Source organism: Columba livia, chromosome 13 (genome assembly GCF_036013475.1).
Source record: "Columba livia isolate bColLiv1 breed racing homer chromosome 13, bColLiv1.pat.W.v2, whole genome shotgun sequence".
Lineage (NCBI taxonomy): Eukaryota > Metazoa > Chordata > Aves > Columbiformes > Columbidae > Columba > Columba livia.
This window is the reverse complement of record NC_088614.1, coordinates 16,174,822-16,194,469: the sequence shown is the minus strand read 5'-3', so window position 1 is coordinate 16,194,469 and position 19,648 is coordinate 16,174,822. Positions and strand designations below refer to the sequence as shown.

The following is a 19,648-nucleotide window of genomic DNA, read 5'->3' as shown; positions in this document are numbered from 1 at the left end:
CTTTTGTTGCTGAGAATGATAATATGGAAAAAACCAGCCTGTCCTTCATTCTTCCTGTGTTTGCTTTTCCTGCAGCCCACCCTTCTGTCCTCCAGGGAGTAAACTACATCATTTTTGCCCAGTCTCAGAATGTAAGACTGTTGCAATTGTACTACTGTACAGACACCTCCAGTACAGCTCACACCACCGCTCACTCTGGCACAAAGACATTGCGGGGAATTACAGGCAGACTGTAACTGGTTATAACTCTCTACAAGCATGTATGTGGTCGGGAAGTTGCGCCCGGTCCTCTTGATATGTATTTTTGTTATCACGCTTAAAATGATAAATGAAAGACGCTCCTGTTTATTCTTAGATTTCATTAATCTGTACCCAAGATATTTTTCCTGGCTGTTCACTTAAAGAAACCAAACATGTCAAGTATGATTTGTAAAAGCTATTTTGAAGGGAAAACAATTACCAAAGCCCATATATCCACACCGAGTAGGAAGACCTGAGTAACAGTTTTTGCTGGTGGGCCCGAGCCGTTAGCAGATGCAAAGCAGAAGTGAAGAGGAATTTCCAGAAGGTTTTATGTTACTGCAGCCGGAGAGCAGGGACCGAGAGGAAGCCACTCGCTAACAGGTCCGCTGGGAAGAGCCCGGCTCCACGGCCACCTCCCCAAAAAAAGCAGGAGCCCCTTTCCGGGGGTTATGGAGAGGGGAGGACCCGGGAAGGAGACAGCAATACACCTGCTGCACAGAGGACACTTGCGCTACAGAATTAAGCTTGGCAAAAACTTTAAAATAATAAGAAAACCATTAACTGTTGGATTCTGGGGAGATACTGAAAGCTGAACCTGGCTTTTCTATGTGACTGTGAGAGATTCATTCTTAAATACAATACTATGGTCATGGGTTTGATTCTGGTCCCAGTGAAGTCAAGGCCAAAACATCCTTTGATTTAATTGAAAGCAGAAGCAGGCCCCCGCTTTAACCCTCGTGTCTGCAAACAGAATATAACTGGATGTGAACAGAAGAGGAAATGTGTTTGGAACTGGTTACATATCCATGTGTGGCTTTTTTTTCCCCCTCTTCTGTAAGATTAAAAAGCACTCATTGAATTTTTTTCCTCATTCAACAGCAGTGTTAAGTACTACTGGCCCAAATTCAGCCCTCATTCCCTCCCAAACAACCCCAGCAGAAGAAGAGGCCCCAGTTTCTCTCTATTGTTATCTACCGGTTCCCATGGAGTTCCACTAGCCAAATTAGTCTGTGAAATTGTATGTAAGTTTTGCAATGGCAGAATTTAGGCAGCGGTCTCCTGGAAAGCACACTACATTCCCCAAATGCCAAAGCTGCAGCCTTCGGTGTAAATTGTACTGGTACAACTTGCTGGCATAACACAGTATGACACCAAAGAGGTTAAAAAGAGTCTCTGGTTTTCATTGTCCACTTTCTCAAGAGAGAGATTTGCTGCTGCAAAAGCATCTACCAGGTCTAAACGGATTACCTGCAGCACTGGTAGCATCTGCACTCCATTACGAGAGAAGCGTAACGGGAGCCTGCCCTTTGGACTGGGATTCCTTCAGCGTTTCAGCTTTACGGTGCAAATCTCAGTTTCCAGTGCTTGCCAAATGATCCTTTCTGAGTCTGACCAAGAGTAACGGTGCAAACGCCGCATAATAGCTTCCCAGCATCCACGGGCAGGACTCCTGTCAGGTTTTGCTTTACGAGGTCCTCAGCAGACAAAAAAGCAGCAAATTGAGCCTTTGAACACACACCATAGTGCAGCAGAGTGCAATCAACACAGCACAAATGAACCCTGGAACACCTCTGCTCAGCCTCTCCGTCCTGCTGCCGGGCTCTGACAGGCAGGCAGTCGCCACAGTGACCGCATCAATAAGGAATGCAATCGTGCACACACGCGAAGCTGACAGCCATCCTGCCTGGCAGAGTTTCGAGTAAGAGCAAATCAGGTAAAAACAAAAAGCAAATCCCTCTAAAATGTCTGCAGGTGTCATTTCTATTTTAAGCATCAAAAGATTGAAGTACATGCTAACCGCAGCAGATGAGGTGAAAGAGTAGGCAGTTTGGTGGACAGAGCACAGAGATGTGAGTTTATAACTCTAGAGTTTAATTCCAGCTCTGCAGCTTCCCCCAGCCATCAAATTGGGTTAGGAGAGACACCAGCCTGGTGTAACTCTGTATCAATGAGGTTATACCAGGGATGAGAGTGACAATACTCAGCTGTTTCAGTCACCAGACTATGCATTTAATGGCAGTACAACACAAGGGAACAGGCTGAGGTGCTGCAAGGACATACTCATCAATTTATTACATTTCATGTAACACAGAAACTTGGCAAAGGCACCTTGGCTAGCAGTAGTGTGGGCACAACCTGCATCAGCTACAGCTTGGCATCCTCCACACTGTCTTGTTCCTGTGTTCCAGAGATCTAGCCTGCCTTACGCTTTCAAATATGAATCCTGTGTTTGCATGCCTGCATATTTCTTCTATTTAAATATGCAATTTGTTCTTAAGATTTTTTATTAACCCATGAATAGATTAATTCTGATTTCAGTTACACAGCTACAAATCTGGAGTAACTCCTTCAAAACCAGCAGAGTCATCTCTTTGGGGAGACCATCTGACCAGGAAAGGTACATGAACACACTTCTAAGTACACGATGCTTTGTCTTCATTTGCCTGTTGGTTTTACACTTTCAGATGTTTTTGGGACCGAGTACTGTGGATACCAAACAGAAGCATCTTCCTACAACGTTAAGGTTCTTTTAACTCCTCTCCACACATCACATCAGCATATATCCCTGGTATGATTTCAGAGGTCAACAGGGCTACACTAGGGATTATTTTGGCCAGGTTTATTATTAGGGCAGTTTTCTAAAAGAACAGGGCTTATTTTGTTTCCATTTACACTTGCAGTAAAACTCTCATTGACTTCACTGCAAGAGAGATTTGGCCCAACATACCAGTATCCAAACCACCTTCATTTATTTCAGTGAAAGCAGGCAAGGAATTAATAAGGCCCAATGTATTTTTAAATCTTAGATTTCATAAATGATCACAAGCATGTAGGTCACAATATATACACAGAACGACACCTACGACAACCACCAAAGGGATCATTAAAATAATTAAGTTAGGCCTAGAGACAAATTCATTTCATAACATGTTCCTTACAAAACAGATACCCCCCTGCTTCATAATCTAGGGAGTCTGTTTTATAAACTTCCTAAGCAGTTCATGAAATATACCCCTAAGCAGACCAGGTCTACTTGCCATTGCAGGGTCTATATATCAAAAGACAAACAAACATCAGTGACACATATTCAAAGACCAAATATTAAAAGGTAATGCCTTGTCTGCTCCACTGGCACGGTGGTTACTGTGACCTCAGGACACGATTTCCCATACAAAGCTACTGAATTGGCATCTTTACAGAACTCTTCTGCATGCGATGAGGGAGCTGGATGCACAGCACATGAAGAAGCAATCCATAAAGGAGATTCCCCTTTGCTTTCAGTGTAAAGCTGCTACACCTGTGAGCGTGAGCACAGGTGCAGCACTTTACACCACCCTCACCAGCAGGAAACAACCTCCACTAGCAGTGCATAAAGGAGGAGACAGGTTGCTCCCATGATATCCTATGAGAGTGTTTTCTTAAAATATGTTTCTAATGCTTTTTGTGCTACTGTCCTGAAAATGACTGCTGAAAAATACTTGAATTGTGCTGCTAGCGCCAAAACACCCCGTCAGGTGAGTGGTAAGCAAAGTAACTATGAAAGAAATGATGAAGTATTTGATCAGCTAACTTCAGAAACTGCTACAGAGTGCTAAACAATGAGTTGAATTTTTGTTCTCCTTGTTTGCTGGCTTTTCTTTGTGAGTTTTGATAAACCAGACTAGTTTTTCAGCCTGTTTAAAGCAGGAAGGGCAGAAATCACTAGCGTGCTAAGTGTAACTCAGCTATAGTCATGTTATCCTTGCAGAAGAAGCAAGGAAGAACGAAAAAGGAGACAAGGTCAGCTAAGTTTTGCACCTAAGGTACTGGAGACACTGTTCAACATCCATCTTCTGGACTCCTTTGAGAGGCCATAAATGATATCCCCCAATTGCAGCCACGCTGCATGAGCTGCACGGAGGTGCCTGCTCTTCCTTTTGACTCGGCAAGCTGAATAAGCTAGCAGACAGATAGGATTGTGCAGTTTTCTCAGCTTCAGGGGTTTTTAGCAGCCTGTGCCAGGTGTAGCAGCACAGCTACAATTTTATTTCTGTAAGTCAGATGAGTGTGAGTTGCTACTTTCTCTTCTCCATGACTAGCTTGGTCTGCCCCTTCTTAGATGCCCTAATACCCATTTATGCCTAGAACTCCCCACAACCCAGGCTGTACATGTGTACGGAGAAACAGTAATTTCTGAACAAGTGTTCGTCAGAGACTAGCTAGGCATTATTTTCTTGTATGTTTGATCAAATATTCTAGGTAAACACACAAATAACTCATTCATCAAAAGGACCCAATTACAGTACTATTTGTACTCCCACAGGGTAAGCTCAGCTTTCTTCTCCAGAGCCTGCAGGCAGTCCCTGGGCAGCAGCTGTGCTGGGTCAGGCCGTGGTTATGAAGTCCAGTAAGGGCTAAACACCTTGTTGTGGCTCCTCACATGCTAGTTGGTAGGAGATCCTGGAGAGGTGGACACAGGTCTGAAGAATCAGTTTCCATATAAATTCCTTCCCTCCTGTCTTCCCCAGGACACTGGGGTGAAGTGTTATGGAGACTGTTCTACTTTACCACCAAAGCTGCTACTCCAACTGTAGAACAGCAGCCCTGGGAATGCAAGGAAATGTGCTGTCATAGTGTATTGCCATGGGCTCTGCCAGACCCTGAATCCAGGATTTTTTCCCCATTAGTGAGAGTGAGAGACAGGGTATCTAACATCATCATTCCCAGCTGTGACCACATCCCTGTCATGGATTATTTTTATTTTCCATAGAGGCCAAGCCATGTACCCCTCCTATGGCACAGGTCATGCCCTAGTGCTCCTAGACCCAGGACTGGTGCAACTCCTGCTGCAGCAGCTCCAGCCGGTCTGTACAATGAAATGGTTCCTCACCTGCGCTGACCGTGTTTTACCCCACACGCTGCCCAGGGGCTGTGCTGGATGTGTCCTCGCAGCAATGCACGTCTGCCCATAGGAACTAATGCTCCACACCTGTCCTAGAGCTTATCAAAGTGCTGCAAGTCCTTGTGTGACCTCAGCCACAGAGCGCTCGTACAAAACAGCAATACTTGGCTTCACAGGTGGGGAAAGACTGGTTCATTTTACGCTGTCTGATTCGGTAGCCTGGGAATAACAGTTCTTTCATTTGCTACAGCTCCCACTCCGGTGAGTACAACACCCATGGGATTGTATGCAGGCTTTTGGGAGACAGAGGGTGGGAAGGGGCAAGACCCTTTTTAAAGGATTTTTTTTCCTTGTCTGGTCTGCTGGTCAAAATTCCCTTGGAAACCAAAGAGAGATTTTCCCAGTCAACAACCAAATAAGAAAAAACTTAGATTTATCTCTAAATTGAAGGTGCAACGATGATGAAACCAAAAATGATTTTAATCTCTATGAAAATTCTTACGTTAATTCAGAAAATGAACTGCATATAACCAAAACCTCTGGTTTTCGGCTTATTTACTTGTTCTCATCGGCAGTGTACACCTGATCACCTTGAAGAACGGCAGAGCTGCAGGGAGCCCTGGCAGGCTCACCCTTCTCTGCAGAGGGTGCGCAGTGTCACTAGATGTGCGCAGTGCTCATGCACCGTGCCCACAACCTGAGCATTTGTAACGTGCAGGAAAAACCCTTGCTCCTGCCTCCTCAGGTGTTTTGCTTTAAAGTCAGCGTACAGTTTAACTTCACAATACCTATTAAAATTAATGAGCTCTGCGCTGCAGCTCACATGCAGGAGCACTTTGTAGCGCTTTGCATGAATGTGGGCTGCTGGCTCCGACTCAGAAACTCTTTGCCTTTTGGGTAATACACAACAGTTCATAGCCTCAGAGCGTCAGAGCCTGGTGTCACCGCACAAACAGGGCACTCAACAGCTGACCCCAGTGGGAGGAGTGCCACCCCATGAAGGGTGAAATGTGCCATGGCAGCATGTTTGCCTACATCCTTCCCTGTGCATAAGACAGCATCACTTGGCAGGTGTGCAGGGATGGGGGGAGATTGAATGCACCATACAGATGGGGGGAGGTGAGGAGTTGAAGAGGTTTGGGATGCAGGTAAGTCAAGGTGGATGCTACTGATACCAGTGCGGCATGGGGCTGGCAGGAGAGCTGACACTGCTTCTGCTCCAGCCCAGCATCCTGCCCTCCAATGTGCTGTGTTTTCACAGCCACCACTCCCTGGTTATGAACAAATCTTGTCTTCGCTCCACTTACAGGCCTTGTTTAAGGCGTGATTTACACCACAACTGCCAGCATGGGGTAAGTGACAAAATTTGCTAATTGGACACTGTTTTCAGGCAATAACATCAATAATACACAGATTTGATGGGAAATGAGCAAATAAGTTATTATAAGAGTGATACTGGATTGAGCAAGAAATGTGAGATGTTCTTGAATATGCTGAGTCTGGAGAATGATATATCCTAAAAATATGCAAATTAGGAATTTCCGTGCTCCCTCCCAAGTGCAGAGCAGGACCCAGTATGGAGCCCTGAGTGTAAATGATGACGTGGAAGATCTGCCCTGTAGCAGGTGTGTCTGAGCTTCTGAAACCACTGTACATGGCTATTCCAGGTAAACAATCATGTTCTGTCAGGGACAAGCGAGGGGTCCTGAAACTTGGAAAAGCGTGTTCCCTTGAGCTCAGTCCAGGCAAGTGTGGCAGCAGAAAGGGTGGGGAGAAGCAGAAGATCTGGGTGTCAGTGCTGAGCTCCAGCAACTACAGAGATGGAAATGCTGGAAGAAAAAGGTAGGGGAACTAAAAACCTCACATATCTCTAGAGCAGCTAGAACCAGGTGGTCATGCTTAGTAGAAGGTGGGTCTATACAAGAATGACTATTTGTTTTGACAAGAAATATTCAGAGAAGACACATGCTTTAGGGAACTCCTTTGTAAATCACCATAAAAGTCCATTAGTTCAGAGGAAAGTGAGGCAGGGATATGCCTGGAAAACTCTACTGTGTCTTGTAACAATGTCCTAGTTTCAGCTGGGATAGAGTTAACTTTCTTCATAGTAGCTGGCATAGTGCTGTGTTTTGGATTTAGGATAAGAATGTTGATAATACATTGATGTTTTAGTTGTTGCCAAGCAATGTTTATACCAAGACAAGGATTTTTCAGCAAGAAGGCTACAGGTGCACAAGAAGCTGGGAGGGAGGACAGCTGACCCAAACTGGCCAAAGGGATATTCCGTATCATATGAGGTCATGCTGAGTACATTTCTGGGGGAAGAAGAAGGAAAAGAGGGATGTTCAGAGTGATGGCATTTCTCTTCTCAAGTAACCATTACATGTGACAGAGCCCAGTTTTCCTGGAGATGGCTGAACACCTGCCTGCCCGTGGGAAGTGGTGAATTAATCCCTTCTTTTGCTTTGCTTGCGTACATGGCTTTTGCTTTACCACTTAGACTATCTCAACCCATTACTTTTCTCACTTTTCTGATTCTCTCCCTCATCCCACCAGGGCAAAAATGAGTGAATGGCTGTGTGATGCTTAGTTGCTGGCTGGGGTAAAACTGTGACAAAAAGGTAAGGTCACTAGTTTCTGAAACAGTTAATAAAGCTTGTGCTGGTTTTCTTTGGAAGACAGAGCCTTCAGAAAAGGGGACAGTAAAGCCCTAAAAGCTGAGATCAGGCTGTGCACTCTGTTAGCACCGGTTCAGCACGCCTTGGGCTGCGGGGCCAGAAAGCTCCATTTTCCTGAAGAGCAAAGGCTGGGAGCAGGGAGCTCCCAAACACGGTGCAGCATCAACTGCTGGGAAGGCTCCCTGGTCCGTGCACCCACACCAGTCCCACCTAGATGTCACCGCTTCGATTACAAATTATTCCTGCTCGCTTTTGTCATGTGACTAACACCACAGAAAACATGAGCTTTTATAAATACAATTTGAATGATAGAACGTACTTATCTTTATTAGAGGGTTACACAACAAATACTAATTAACCAAGAATGTAAGGTAAATGTATTTACCTTTTATAGCAGAACTCACAAAGAGCTCATGGTAATTCTCTGAGTTAAAAACACTATTCAGGGCTGTGAAAAGGGCAGGCTTCTGATGAAAGATCTTGTTCTGCTTTCTAACATAAATTCAAAGTGATATTAGAATTTCCAGTGAAATAGAGAAGCTGTGGCTTGCTGTGGTATACAGCGGTTTGGAACCCGTACTTCTTTTCCACCTGAAGTCAATGAGATGTCTGCCATTGAGCTCAGTGGGAGTAAAACTGGAAGACCTGGCAGTGTCTTTGGGTATTCCTGACTGCACATTGGGAGCTTGGACTTCAGGTGTGGGTTTGTTTTTTAAATGTAAGAACCATCTCACTCCCTTGGATAAATACAATTTGCAACTCGCTCTATAGATGTGCTAGAGCTTCTGTGGCCTTTACAATCTGTCGTATAAATCCGTACTCAAGTGTCAATGTGTGAAGAGGGTACTTTAGAGGTCCTTTGGGTGAAAACACAAATGGAATTTCTAGAGGAGAATAATTTGTTTTCTTAGCTGGTTACTTTAGAAATAAGATGTTGCTAGTAAGAGTCACTAGCTGAATTCAACATTGTTGTTTTTCTTTGTAACTGTAACTCACAACTACCACAGCTGGGAGTTTTGGGGGGAGAACTTGCAGAAAACCATAGAAATCGAGCCTCAGATCCAGGTAAGACAACATCAGCCTCCTTGTACCTCCAAAGCTTGATAACTTTAATGGCAATTTTGGGTCTGCATGGAAAGCAGCCTCAAGTAGCTAAAGTAAGAGGGATTAATAATATTATTTCTGAGATAATTTCTGTGACCACCATCATTACGCTGTTGTTGATCACAATTTCTTTTCTGTTTCTCATTTTCCTTGCCTTTTACTCTCTGAAACGCCAGCTTTCTTCCTTGTATGCTGTTTCATTCAAAAAGCCAACTGGAAAGGTTTTAAGTAGTGTAAGGTGAGCGGTTTAGAAACCATCTTTTACAGGGGCTGTTCAACCCTCTTATCTTTTGTCACACCAGTTGTGTGCTGCTCAAGTTTTCTCCTTTTTAGATGAGAGAACTTATGTAGCCCACTAAAATTTACCGGGAAAAGGGCATCTACCCCCTTTAATGCCTATTCTGACACCCTTTACTTATGCGAATTTAATCAATGGACAAATGCTCTACTCACAGCTGCTGCACTAATACAAACAACATCAAAGGCTTTGTCAAAGTTGCTCTGGAAGGACTCTTGGATCACCGAAATGCAAGATTTGGCCTCCGACTTCACACCACCAGCCACTCACTCACGTGAGTAACACTTTGATAACCGAGTCCTTCCTCCCCCTGAACTAGAGCCAACCACATCACTTGGGAACAGCCGAGTGGGCTGAGCACTGTCAATCCTAACAAATTACAATAAGAAATGTGTCACACTGCCTGCTGTTAGGTGTAATTTATTATCATACCAGAGGGGTGACTGGAGAGCAGGTATAGGCAGGAACTGGTCATACCTATATCTGCTCCTGCTGGGCCTGATCTTGCTGCTGAGAGCCCATGGAAGTCAACGTGAACTGAGTTTGTTCAGGACCTGACAGGATTGAGCCTCCTCAAAATACTATGGAAGGATAAACATGATTTGATGACTTTCATGTTTCTGATTCCCATGTGATGTCTCTGTGTATGCACAGCCTGGTTGTATTTACACACATGCTCACATCTGTATGGGTCTTTAAACATCCATGTGCAGTATATCCTACAAGCTAAAAGTCTGCTTATGATTTTGGAGCACAGATAAAGAAATAGAGGTTGTAACACAAATAAACAGGAAGTTTATTCCCATGGCTTTCAATTTCAGTAAGTGCAAACTGTATTTTATGTGACTGGAGCTAAGATTTAGCAACATCTTTCAGCACATGCTCACATCTTTTGCTGAAATACAATCTACGAATTTGTTTGATTTCTTAGATTTGAAACTTTTAGGCTCATGCTCAAACCTAGAGTTAAATACGCTATCCAAAATAACCCAGAAAGCTCTGCATGTGGTTAAGTATGACCATGCCTCTGTATGTGGCCATGCATGTTATCTCTGAGCACAAGCTAACAGTGCTCTGGTATTATTTCCAGATGTGTCTCTCAGAAGAGCTATCTCATTCCTCCTGCACCTGCAGGACACCTGGGATCCCCTTCCCAGCCAGACCACTGTAAAGACACTCTGTGCCTTATGGAAGATACATGAGGACAGTGAGGCACCAGCAGGAGTTCCAACCAACCCCCACTGAAATAACTGCAAGTACTTTGCCCTAACCAGGAGTGAGAGCAGGCCAGGCTCAATGGGGGGGAACCAGCCAAGGCTACCATGCAGCACTGCACAGAACCACATTAAAGAAAAAATAAAGAAAGTAAAAGAAAAATAAATAAATAAAGTGTACCCTCCATCCAGCGTCATAACGTATGTAGCAGTATGTCCTACTTGGGATGCTGGTGAAGAATTATCTTTCACTATAGAAATATACATGTTTACTATTTAATCTCTGTGATTTACAGGTCTCATCCTGTAAACTGTTACTCCAGCGAGAACTAAAGCTTCAGCAGCTGAAAAAGCATTCAAGCCTTCTGAGATAACACAGCACTACAAACGTACGACCACGCACCACAAAACATGAGGCAGCACATGAGCTCCGGTCAGTCACAGTTTGGTACTTTTAGTTTAAACAAAGTACAGAACCTGAAGAAATGTCCTTTTGTTATTTAGCAAACAGAAAAATAAAAAAGGGTTTAGATTAGCACTCCATTCTCTTTAAATAATATCTGTTGAATTTATTTATATTCTCCCAAAGCTTCCATAATTGAAGTTTTTAGTAAGTCTGATAAGGGGCATATTTTAAAAACAGTGTCAGCAGTGATATTTTAAAATGTGGAAACAGATGTGCTGTTCCATTCCAACTGCTGAATCTTCTCTATATTTTTTTATACTATGAAGCATGTCTGCTTCTGTTATGAATCTATCCCCACTGAACAAAATTCTTCTCTATGATTAAAGAAGTACCAAATAGACATCACTAAACAGACACTGTCTGTAAAAATCATATTGTTTTGGCCTAACCATAAAATACAGGTATTTTAATAATTGTTTCTTTTCCATAGAGAATTTCAGCAGCTCCCTCTCTTTGGAATGAAATCACAGCCATATGCTTTATGACATCAGAGGCGTTTCAAGGTGTCTCCATAAATGTCATTTATTGCTCAGGAACCTAGCAAATCTGTGCAAAAATCCCTAGTTCTTTTCAATGAAAAATCTTCAAATTAAACCAGAGCTTTACGCCGGTTGTCTTACCAAAAAAAGAAATCTGCCCCTTTTGGAAATACTGGCTACGCGGGTAGCACAAACTCTGGCAATGAAACCTTCTGATCTGGGCTCTGGTTTGCTGTCAAGCCAGTAGTGCTTCCTTTACCCAGTCTGCTGGGCACCCTGACCCTGCACACCCACTCCTGCTCTTGATGACACACAAGGGACCGACCCTTCTGGAAAACGAGCAGTCTGAATGACAAGAAACTGAACTGTTTTAGTCATCGTAACTCTAAATCCAAATTGGGTATATTTGAACACAGTGCTCTGATACATATGCTTTAACCCTTAAAACAGCGGTCCCTTTCAAGCTACCATCACATGCCTGACACTGCCCAGGATCCTTCATCCTTCACTGTGTCCGGTACCCCACAGGATGGGGAGCCAGGCAAATCATAAAGAGACTCCATGTCATAAACACAAATATACTCTTATGCCACGTCTATTCATAATTTGACGCATCTATAGTCCACTCTGTGATAACGCTGGCCAGACTGAAATAAATCCTGTTAGATATGTCACCAACCTGTCCAGCACAAATCGGCTGGCTTTCAGCATGCAAGATTCAGTCTAATCTACAGCTGCAAGCAAACAGAGCAGGTCGGCAGCCACTGTCCAGAGGAAACGACCGGTGCCACCGAGGCACGCAGCGGCCACTGAGTTCAGGATTTTGGCTGGCCAAAGGGAGCACCCATCGGTCCCAGTGTAACAGAGCTGTTCTGTTTTCTTAACAGAACAAAAAAAATTATGTTCTGCCCTAAATCTGAAGGAAAGAAGTTGCTCGGTACAGTTGGAAATAATCTAGGGCAGCACACCAACAGGTGCTTCAAACGTACCGGCAGAGCGCAGAAGACGTTGAGGAAGAAAATGAATAGGCTTTCTAAATAATACATAAATTTTACAGGCTTTTTTTTTCTGTAAAGCCCCAGTGAAGTTACCGTATAAATCGGAAACTGAATTATTCATAAGTGGTGAATATATAATAAATCGTATTTCGCACTGAAATATTCCTCACAGGTACATGCCTCTTTCCACACAACGAACAGAAATGGGCAGCGAGCTGGTAAACACCAAGGTCTTACCTGGAGTCTGGGTACTTTGTCAGGGTAGCCAGGCTGCTGGTGTACATGTGTCCTCCTACATCGATGTGCACGGGAGCGTTCGACTTGGTGAGTTGAGCTGGGAGAGGAATTCCTTGAGCAGCCAAAGGAGAAACCGGGGACCGTGTTAGAGACAGACGGGACATGCTTCTTCCCTCCTGCAAAGGGATGGCAAAAAAGAACAGTTTCTCTTAAATGTAGCGGTGCGTTACCTTTCTTTCCAGTGTGATCACAGATCTAATCAGATCATTTTTGCATCTGCCTGATCACATATTCAGCTAACAAATTATTGCCACCACTGTAATTAAGTGTATTTGCATCATTTTCTTTAAAGTACCAGAGGGGAAGAGAAAGATGCTTATTAGCTATAAGAAATCTAGAAAAAAAATTTTTCAAGGTGTCAGCCTCAAGGGGCATAAAACAAACTGCAAAATTCTAATTAAAGGTCGCGGGCTTATGTGTTAGATGTGAAATATCCCCTGACAAACGAATAACCAATTTGTGAATTGGGATTCAGGGGTTTTTGCAAGTTTGCCTCAGTAACGAGACACTTCTAAATTAGTGACTTCCTCAGTACCTAAGGCATTTAGTTTATACATGTAGTAAATTTCACATCAAACTAAGATCAATTTTCTGGTTTATTTTCAATAATTGCAAAATAAATAGATAATTTTCAGTTAAGCCTTAATATTAGACATAAAGAACTAATAAGCCTTCAGACTGCGGGCACTTAATACCTGGAAGCAGTGAAAACAGAAAGGTACATAAACTGACCCACGCTTTCATGACAAGACGCCTTAGAAATCACTGTAAAATCTTCCATGTGAAATTACAAATTCAGCAATCCACCTAACGTTTACTGCCCTAAAAATACGTGAAAATTAACAGAATTTCTGAACTGAGTGCAAAAATCTTCAGTTGACATATAAAGCGAAAAATACTGAAACGCCTTAAAAACGAACAGGACAACCATAGCAAAAGAAAATTCCTCAATTCTTTTTTGTAAGAAAGGCACAGCTTATTCTGCATGAAACGTGTGTCTCAAAGCCGATTTCACTTAAATTGGTATAGACAGCGTACATGTCAAACAGAAAAAAACCTTTTATAAAAGTTTAAGAAAATGTCCATCCATTCTCCCCCTTATGGCTAAAGCAACATACGCAAAACATTATAGTTGAAGACATTTCTGAATATAATCTAATTTTCTTGGTATTTTGTTCTGCAAGCATGCTACCAAGCACCCAGGCTCTGCCTTATATCTGACAAGCACTTCACATGCAGCATTGCAAAGCGAATTCCCATTTCTCCCACATTACTTTGACAATGTTTCCTAGAAATCTAAAGCTGGTCTCGCCTTTCTCGTAGCAGTATTTTGCACAAGACGCCTGGCTACGCCACTCGATGAACATGCAATCAGCAACATTCTTTTAAAAACAAACAAACAAAAAATCTGAGCTATATAGAAAGAGATTGAAAAAATCTTAATAGATCTGGACAGCTTCACAAAGTCATCACAACATCTCCATTTACTGTGTTTCATCGTGGTTAGCTCCTAAGAATTTCCTGCATCTACAGCACAGAAATACATCACCCCATTATGAATCCACATCCTTTTCTCTTCGCAGGCTGGATGGACATCTGCACTGAACGCGAAGCAAATACCAACTCTGTCCTACGACTCCTGTGTCAGCCGATGCGAAATTGGGCATTAACATTTCTACTACAGCACCACCTTCAAGGAAAGTGATTGAATCCTTTCATGACTGGAGACGCTGCTTTCTTGTTTCCCACAAGAGCCTGTTGTGGGCAATCTTCAGTAAATATGTCATACAGCATAAATATAAGAACTAACTTTTAAAACCAACTTAGTACGTAAGTACCTACAGTATTTTAGTGGTGTGTTTACTAGTCTGTGAGTGCCTCATCTGTCTGCCAAGGCAGACAAAGGTTTGTTGTTTTTTTTCCTTCTTACCAAAGAGCACCGTAAACTCATGTTTACTCTGTACTCGTTCACTTAAATGAAAGGGTCAGAAGATCCAGGCTGAATGTCAACCCCCTTTGTTCAGACCCCAACTATTATCACTAATGATAAAGGTACAGACCTCGCACGTACAGAGCTGCCTCAGAAAGAAATCTCACACAGTTTCACAAAACAAGTGCCTAATTAGGGCTCATCTGCACCCCTTGTTACAATTTCCAAATGAAATCAAAGGCCTTCCAGTCCTCTGTAAATGCGTCTTACATTTAACCATTTGTCTCAAAATACAGACTTCAATTTTAAAATATGCACAGATAGCTAAAGATCAAGTGATCTCAATCTATTTGTGCATATTTAAACACTGCTGCTATCATAGGATTTTGTTTAATGTTAGTATACCAGTAAATTCCTTGATCTGTAAAGAGTCTGAGATCCTCAGTGAGGCCATACTCACACAGTAGATATTTAATTTATACTATTCACTGGAGGGACCTTTTGAACAACCCTCTGCTTTTGGCATCTCTCAGCTAGAGCATGTGTTGAAAAACCACTTAATTATAGAAAATCACTGGAAAGCTAAAATAGTTCTCAAAGTTTTATGGCTTTTCATACTTATTGAGGGTGCCACTGGCTTTTTGGAAGAGGAGAGGAGAAGGGGAATTAAAAGTACAGGCTCTTCCCCTGGCTGAAGAGGATTCATATAAAAAACATGAATCCTACATTTTCATTGAAGTTGTGGAATTCATTCATTTTCATATGAGCAAATGATCAAGGGGTATCACTGTTAAGCAATATATAAAGGGCACTGAAAATACTATTGCTTGAAAAAAATAAATACCCCCTATTTCTTAAGGTACCGTAACCCTATTTCCAATGACTCCTTCCTCTTCTTAATGTAAAAAGCAGCTAAAATTCATCACACTGAGTAATGTACTTATTTTATGCACAAAGCAAAATCCTAAATGTATTTATCCAGTGAAAGTCTTTATGCACATATTTTCTAATACTGATGTGAAAATTAAAACCTTAAGGGTAAATATCGCAGAAACACTAACAAACTTCATTTATTAAACCATGTAAAATAATCCTTGCTCTTTAGTTGCCTACGACAGGATACAGCATCCCAACTAGTGGCACAGGCAATAACCCTGTTCTAATAAGTAACACAGGAACCTGCTGAAGGCAAAATCAATAGAGTCTGATTCCCAAATTATCTGAATATTTAGTTTTTCAAACATTACACACAAAGATCTTTCAGAGCCAGCTTATCTTTTTCTGCCTTTCTAAGCTAACTGCATAAGTACTGCTTGTAAAAACTATTTGCCCATGCAAAGTGAAATAATCACAATGCCATGCTCATTTACACACAAAATGATTTTGTGTCCCATTGTGCTCACAGTTGTTCAGCTCTCTAGGGGTGATTAAACTAGCTATGCTGCTACAGCTTGAGATGATTTCACTGAATCGTTTCTCCATGAAGTTGCTTCTTTGCTAAGCTGTTATTTTAACCATAAAAGGTAAACAGAAGGCAGTTGTAAGAGCTCCATTCAGCTCCGTGCCCAGGGCTATAACCCTAGGGCAGAGAATGCTGAAAGACTGCAGAATTTTCCAGGGTGTTGCCTTTCTTGCTCTAAAGCCTTCAGGAATACTGTTCATTTAATACACACTCTAGATGATACATTTCAGATCCTGCTAAAAGAAAGACTTCAAAAGTGTAAGAACTTTTGGGCGGATGAAGCTTTCCCACCTCTGCACATAGCCCGGGGCCATGGTAACCAATACTGCTGTTGATGTTGGGAAAATACAGTAGAAATAAACTGCAGAGAGCAGAGCAGACAGATAGGGACAAGGGAGGTGAAAGGTTGCAGGAAAGAAACAGGCAGCAGTCTGGAAGGGATAACGAGAAAAAAGGGAAAAGAATGAAAAAGGAGGCGGCTCTGAAGGAGGGACAAAGTTAAATCACGGAGCAGGCACTTAAAAGACTGCAGATGGGAAGCAAGCCTAATTAAGGATGTAAAAGCGCTTTGTTTCTAAAGTTTATTGTTGCCAGGATAAAAATTAATTGAAACTAATGCTGTTATTCACTCGTGCAGTTTAATTCCTTCATGCACATTTAAGACGCGAAATGCAAAGGGCAGGTTTGAGGACCTGCCATGGAGCTCTCGCTGTCCCCGGGAGCCGGGCCCGGGGCCGGTCGGGCCGCAGGATCCCGGCTGGGCTGTCGCCAGGGCAGCGCCCGCAGCTGCTCCCGCGGCTGGGCCCTCGGGGAAGCTGTTCTCCTCCCCAGGGACCTGCATCGCTTTACCAGCAGACCCACGAGGGGGTAAAATCACCCGCGGCAGCCCCCCGAGCGCCCCAGCCCCAGCACTCTGGGGTAATAACCGGCTGCAGAAGTTACCCCGGCGCTCCCGTGACTTCACGGCCACGTCTGCCTGTCCCCAGCCGGCGTTTGGCGCAGCCAGAGGGGCACAACTACAGACTTGGCAATTACCTTTGTCTCTATAAACAGGGACGGCGACCGCTCGGGTCTGCCTCCGAGACAACTGATTACGCCGTGAACCGAGTCTCAAGACAAAGCAGGGACGGGGGGGACTGCAAACCTCGGGCCCGATGGCTCCAAAATTAAAAAGTCCCCAAACATTTGCACACACCTCCACGCTGCTTCACTGAACACTGGACCGAGTGACACAGGAGATCGTGCCCAAAACTTTTAGAGGGGAGGAGGGGAGCACCCTCTGGAGCTCTGGTTGCCGGAAAAAAAAAAAAAAAAAAAGAAAAAAAAAAGGCTTTCTCCTTTCCCCCCCGCCCCCCCTCCGCAACCCGCCTATCTCTGGCAGCCTCCAGTCTATTTAGTGCAAGTTTCACGTCACCCAAATGCCTTTCCCTGCTGATGGTCAGGGAAATCACCAGCAAGCAACGCACCCGGTCACTCAACTTCTGCCTCTTTCTTTTGAACACACTGTATGCCCAAAGGTAAAATTCAACCAAAAAAAAAAAAAAAGCACAACATGGCGTCCTTTACTTATTCCCACATAACAAGAAAGGAGATGTCTTAGATGAATGCAAGGAAAAAAAAAAAGCCAACCCCGAATCCCCGATCCTGCACATTTTCCGTGCAGCCAATGGTGGTGAGCATTAGCCAGGCTAATGTATTAATTTTGCAGAAGTGTGCCACATCGCATGCAGGAACAGAAATGCAAACTATAGCCTAGAGTGGTTTGAAGTCTACCCCAAACCAAGCCTTCCACTCTCACTGGCGCCAGAGTTTCATTCACAGCCCGCCCGTGTTTTCCATACGCGGCGCTCCCCATTGTCGCCCGCCTTCCCTTTGTGCCGAGCCGCCCCGCCGCCAGCCCCCGCGCCCCGGCCCGCGCACCCCCGCGCCGCGGCACCCCGCCCGCCCGACCCCCGCGGCTCCGCGAGTACCATGCGAGAGCGCGGAGCGAGCCGCGCTGCCTCCGCCGCGCTGGGGCTTGGCCGTCTTCAGAGCCGGGGCCGGGGCGGCAGCGCGGGCACCCCGGGCCGCGGGGCTCCGCCGGCGCTGCCCATGCTGGAGCGGAGCAAAACAAAACATACACACACGCGCGCACACACACACAGGGCGCTATCAAAGCGGGGCGGCCGCAAACGGGTCCTGTAGCTTTAAAAAAAAAAAACAAAACACCCCCCCTCCGCCGCTTCTCCTCCGGAGCCAAGAGCCGAGATAGTTTGAAGAAGAGGCACTTTCCAAAAAAAAAAATAATAAAAAAAAAAAGGAGCGAGCGAAGGCGCGAGCGTGCCGCGCGGCGCGGTGCAGCGCGATGCAATGCGATGCGATGCGATGCAAAGCACGGCGCGGCGCGCACTGCGCGCTCCGGCCCCGGCAGCCGCGGGAGCCGCCGCCGCCGCGTTCCTTACCTTGAGCACAGAAGCGAGCTGCGAGCCCCCCTTTGGCTTTGGGCTCTGTTGGGTTTGTGTGTGGATGGGCTCAGCTTTTTGCTTTTATTACTATCTTTGCTCCGCAGACCCTGCTGTGATTATTATTATTTTTAAAGCTTCTCTCTCTCCTCTCCCCGGTTTTGTTGCTTCTTTTTCTATTTATTTTGTGTGTGTGTGTGTGTGGATGTGTGTGTGTGAGGGGGGAAAAAAAGCCTTTAAATGAAACTGCCGAGGCTGTTATGAGAAGAAAGGCAATAATCCCGTCTCTAAATAACAGAGGGAAGGGAGAAGAGGAGGAAAAAAAGCGAATTCTTGCTCAGGGCTTTGCAAACGCCTGCAGGGCAGAGGATTAGGCTACAATTAGCTCAGCCCTTTGCTCTCGCCCTAGCTAATTTTGCGATGAAAATTGGATATTTTTCCCTCCTTTTGGTGAAGGTCTCCAGATTTATTCCCCCCACACACACCCCGCGAATAAAATATAATACAACCCTAGAAAATGAAATAAGGCTGGGAAGGCGGCCGGCGCCCCAGCCCGCGCCCCCGGCGCCGCCGCCCGCAGAGCCCCTCCGCTCGGCGCGGTCGGGGCGGGAGCCCCGCGCTGCCCCGCGGAGCCCCGCGCAGCCCGGCCCGGCCCGGCCCTGCCGGGGGATAACGGTTCGGTGTTGGGGAGGATCAGGCCACTGTCACGTCCTTCAACAGACTTACTGAAAAGAAGAACGAGGAAAAGGGGGGGTGGGAAAGGGGGGGGGAAAGCTGATTTTAATCATTGTCATTTGGTCTGATGTAATATTTCCCCAGGCATTTTCAACTAGGCATAAATTTTCAGCTCCCAAATAAGTAACACAGGGCACGTTTCTCACATCTCTTGACTCCTCTGTTACAATTAGGGTAGCACCCACTCTGCACTTGTTGATAAACTAGATCAAGTTCAAAAATAAATAATTAAAAAAATAGCCCCGACGCCCCCCTCCCCCGCAGCACCCAGCGCCGCCGGGGTGCGGACGGGGGGTCTCGGAGGCGCGGGGGGGGCCCTGCAATTATTCCCATCCATCCATCCATCCTGCTTCCCCCTCCCTTTCACCCTTTGCTAATGTCTCGCATTGTAAACGCCAAATTTCCTGTAGGCCATTAAAAC

The 19,648-nt window shown here is 44.7% G+C and overlaps 1 protein-coding gene and 1 long non-coding RNA gene across 3 annotated transcripts in view; one reads left to right on the top strand and one right to left on the bottom strand.

Moving 5' to 3' along the window:
* LOC110355903 (uncharacterized) overlaps positions 1-12,672 on the top strand; it is a 37,550-nt gene extending 24,878 nt beyond the window's left edge. The window contains exons 9-14 of the long non-coding RNA XR_002408906.2: positions 76-8,868; positions 9,084-9,145; positions 9,363-9,479; positions 10,296-10,620; positions 10,716-10,852; positions 12,535-12,672. This is a non-coding gene — a long non-coding RNA (uncharacterized LOC110355903). The remainder of the gene's footprint in view (positions 1-75; positions 8,869-9,083; positions 9,146-9,362; positions 9,480-10,295; positions 10,621-10,715; positions 10,853-12,534) is intronic.
* The window catches only part of KCTD15 (potassium channel tetramerization domain containing 15), a 42,302-nt gene extending 23,887 nt beyond the window's left edge, over positions 1-18,415 (bottom strand). The window contains exons 1-2 of one of the 2 annotated variants that reach the window (XM_065028461.1): positions 18,022-18,415; positions 12,600-12,775 (exon numbers count right to left, since the gene is read on the bottom strand). In XM_065028461.1, coding sequence (XP_064884533.1) covers positions 12,600-12,775; positions 18,022-18,024 — 179 coding nt within the window. In that variant the 5' untranslated portion in view covers positions 18,025-18,415. Of the gene's footprint in view, positions 1-12,599; positions 12,776-14,208; positions 16,867-18,021 lie in introns of those variants that run through there. The other variant, XM_021282064.2, reaches the window with a different exon arrangement.
* Between the last annotated feature and the right edge of the window lie 1,233 nt (positions 18,416-19,648).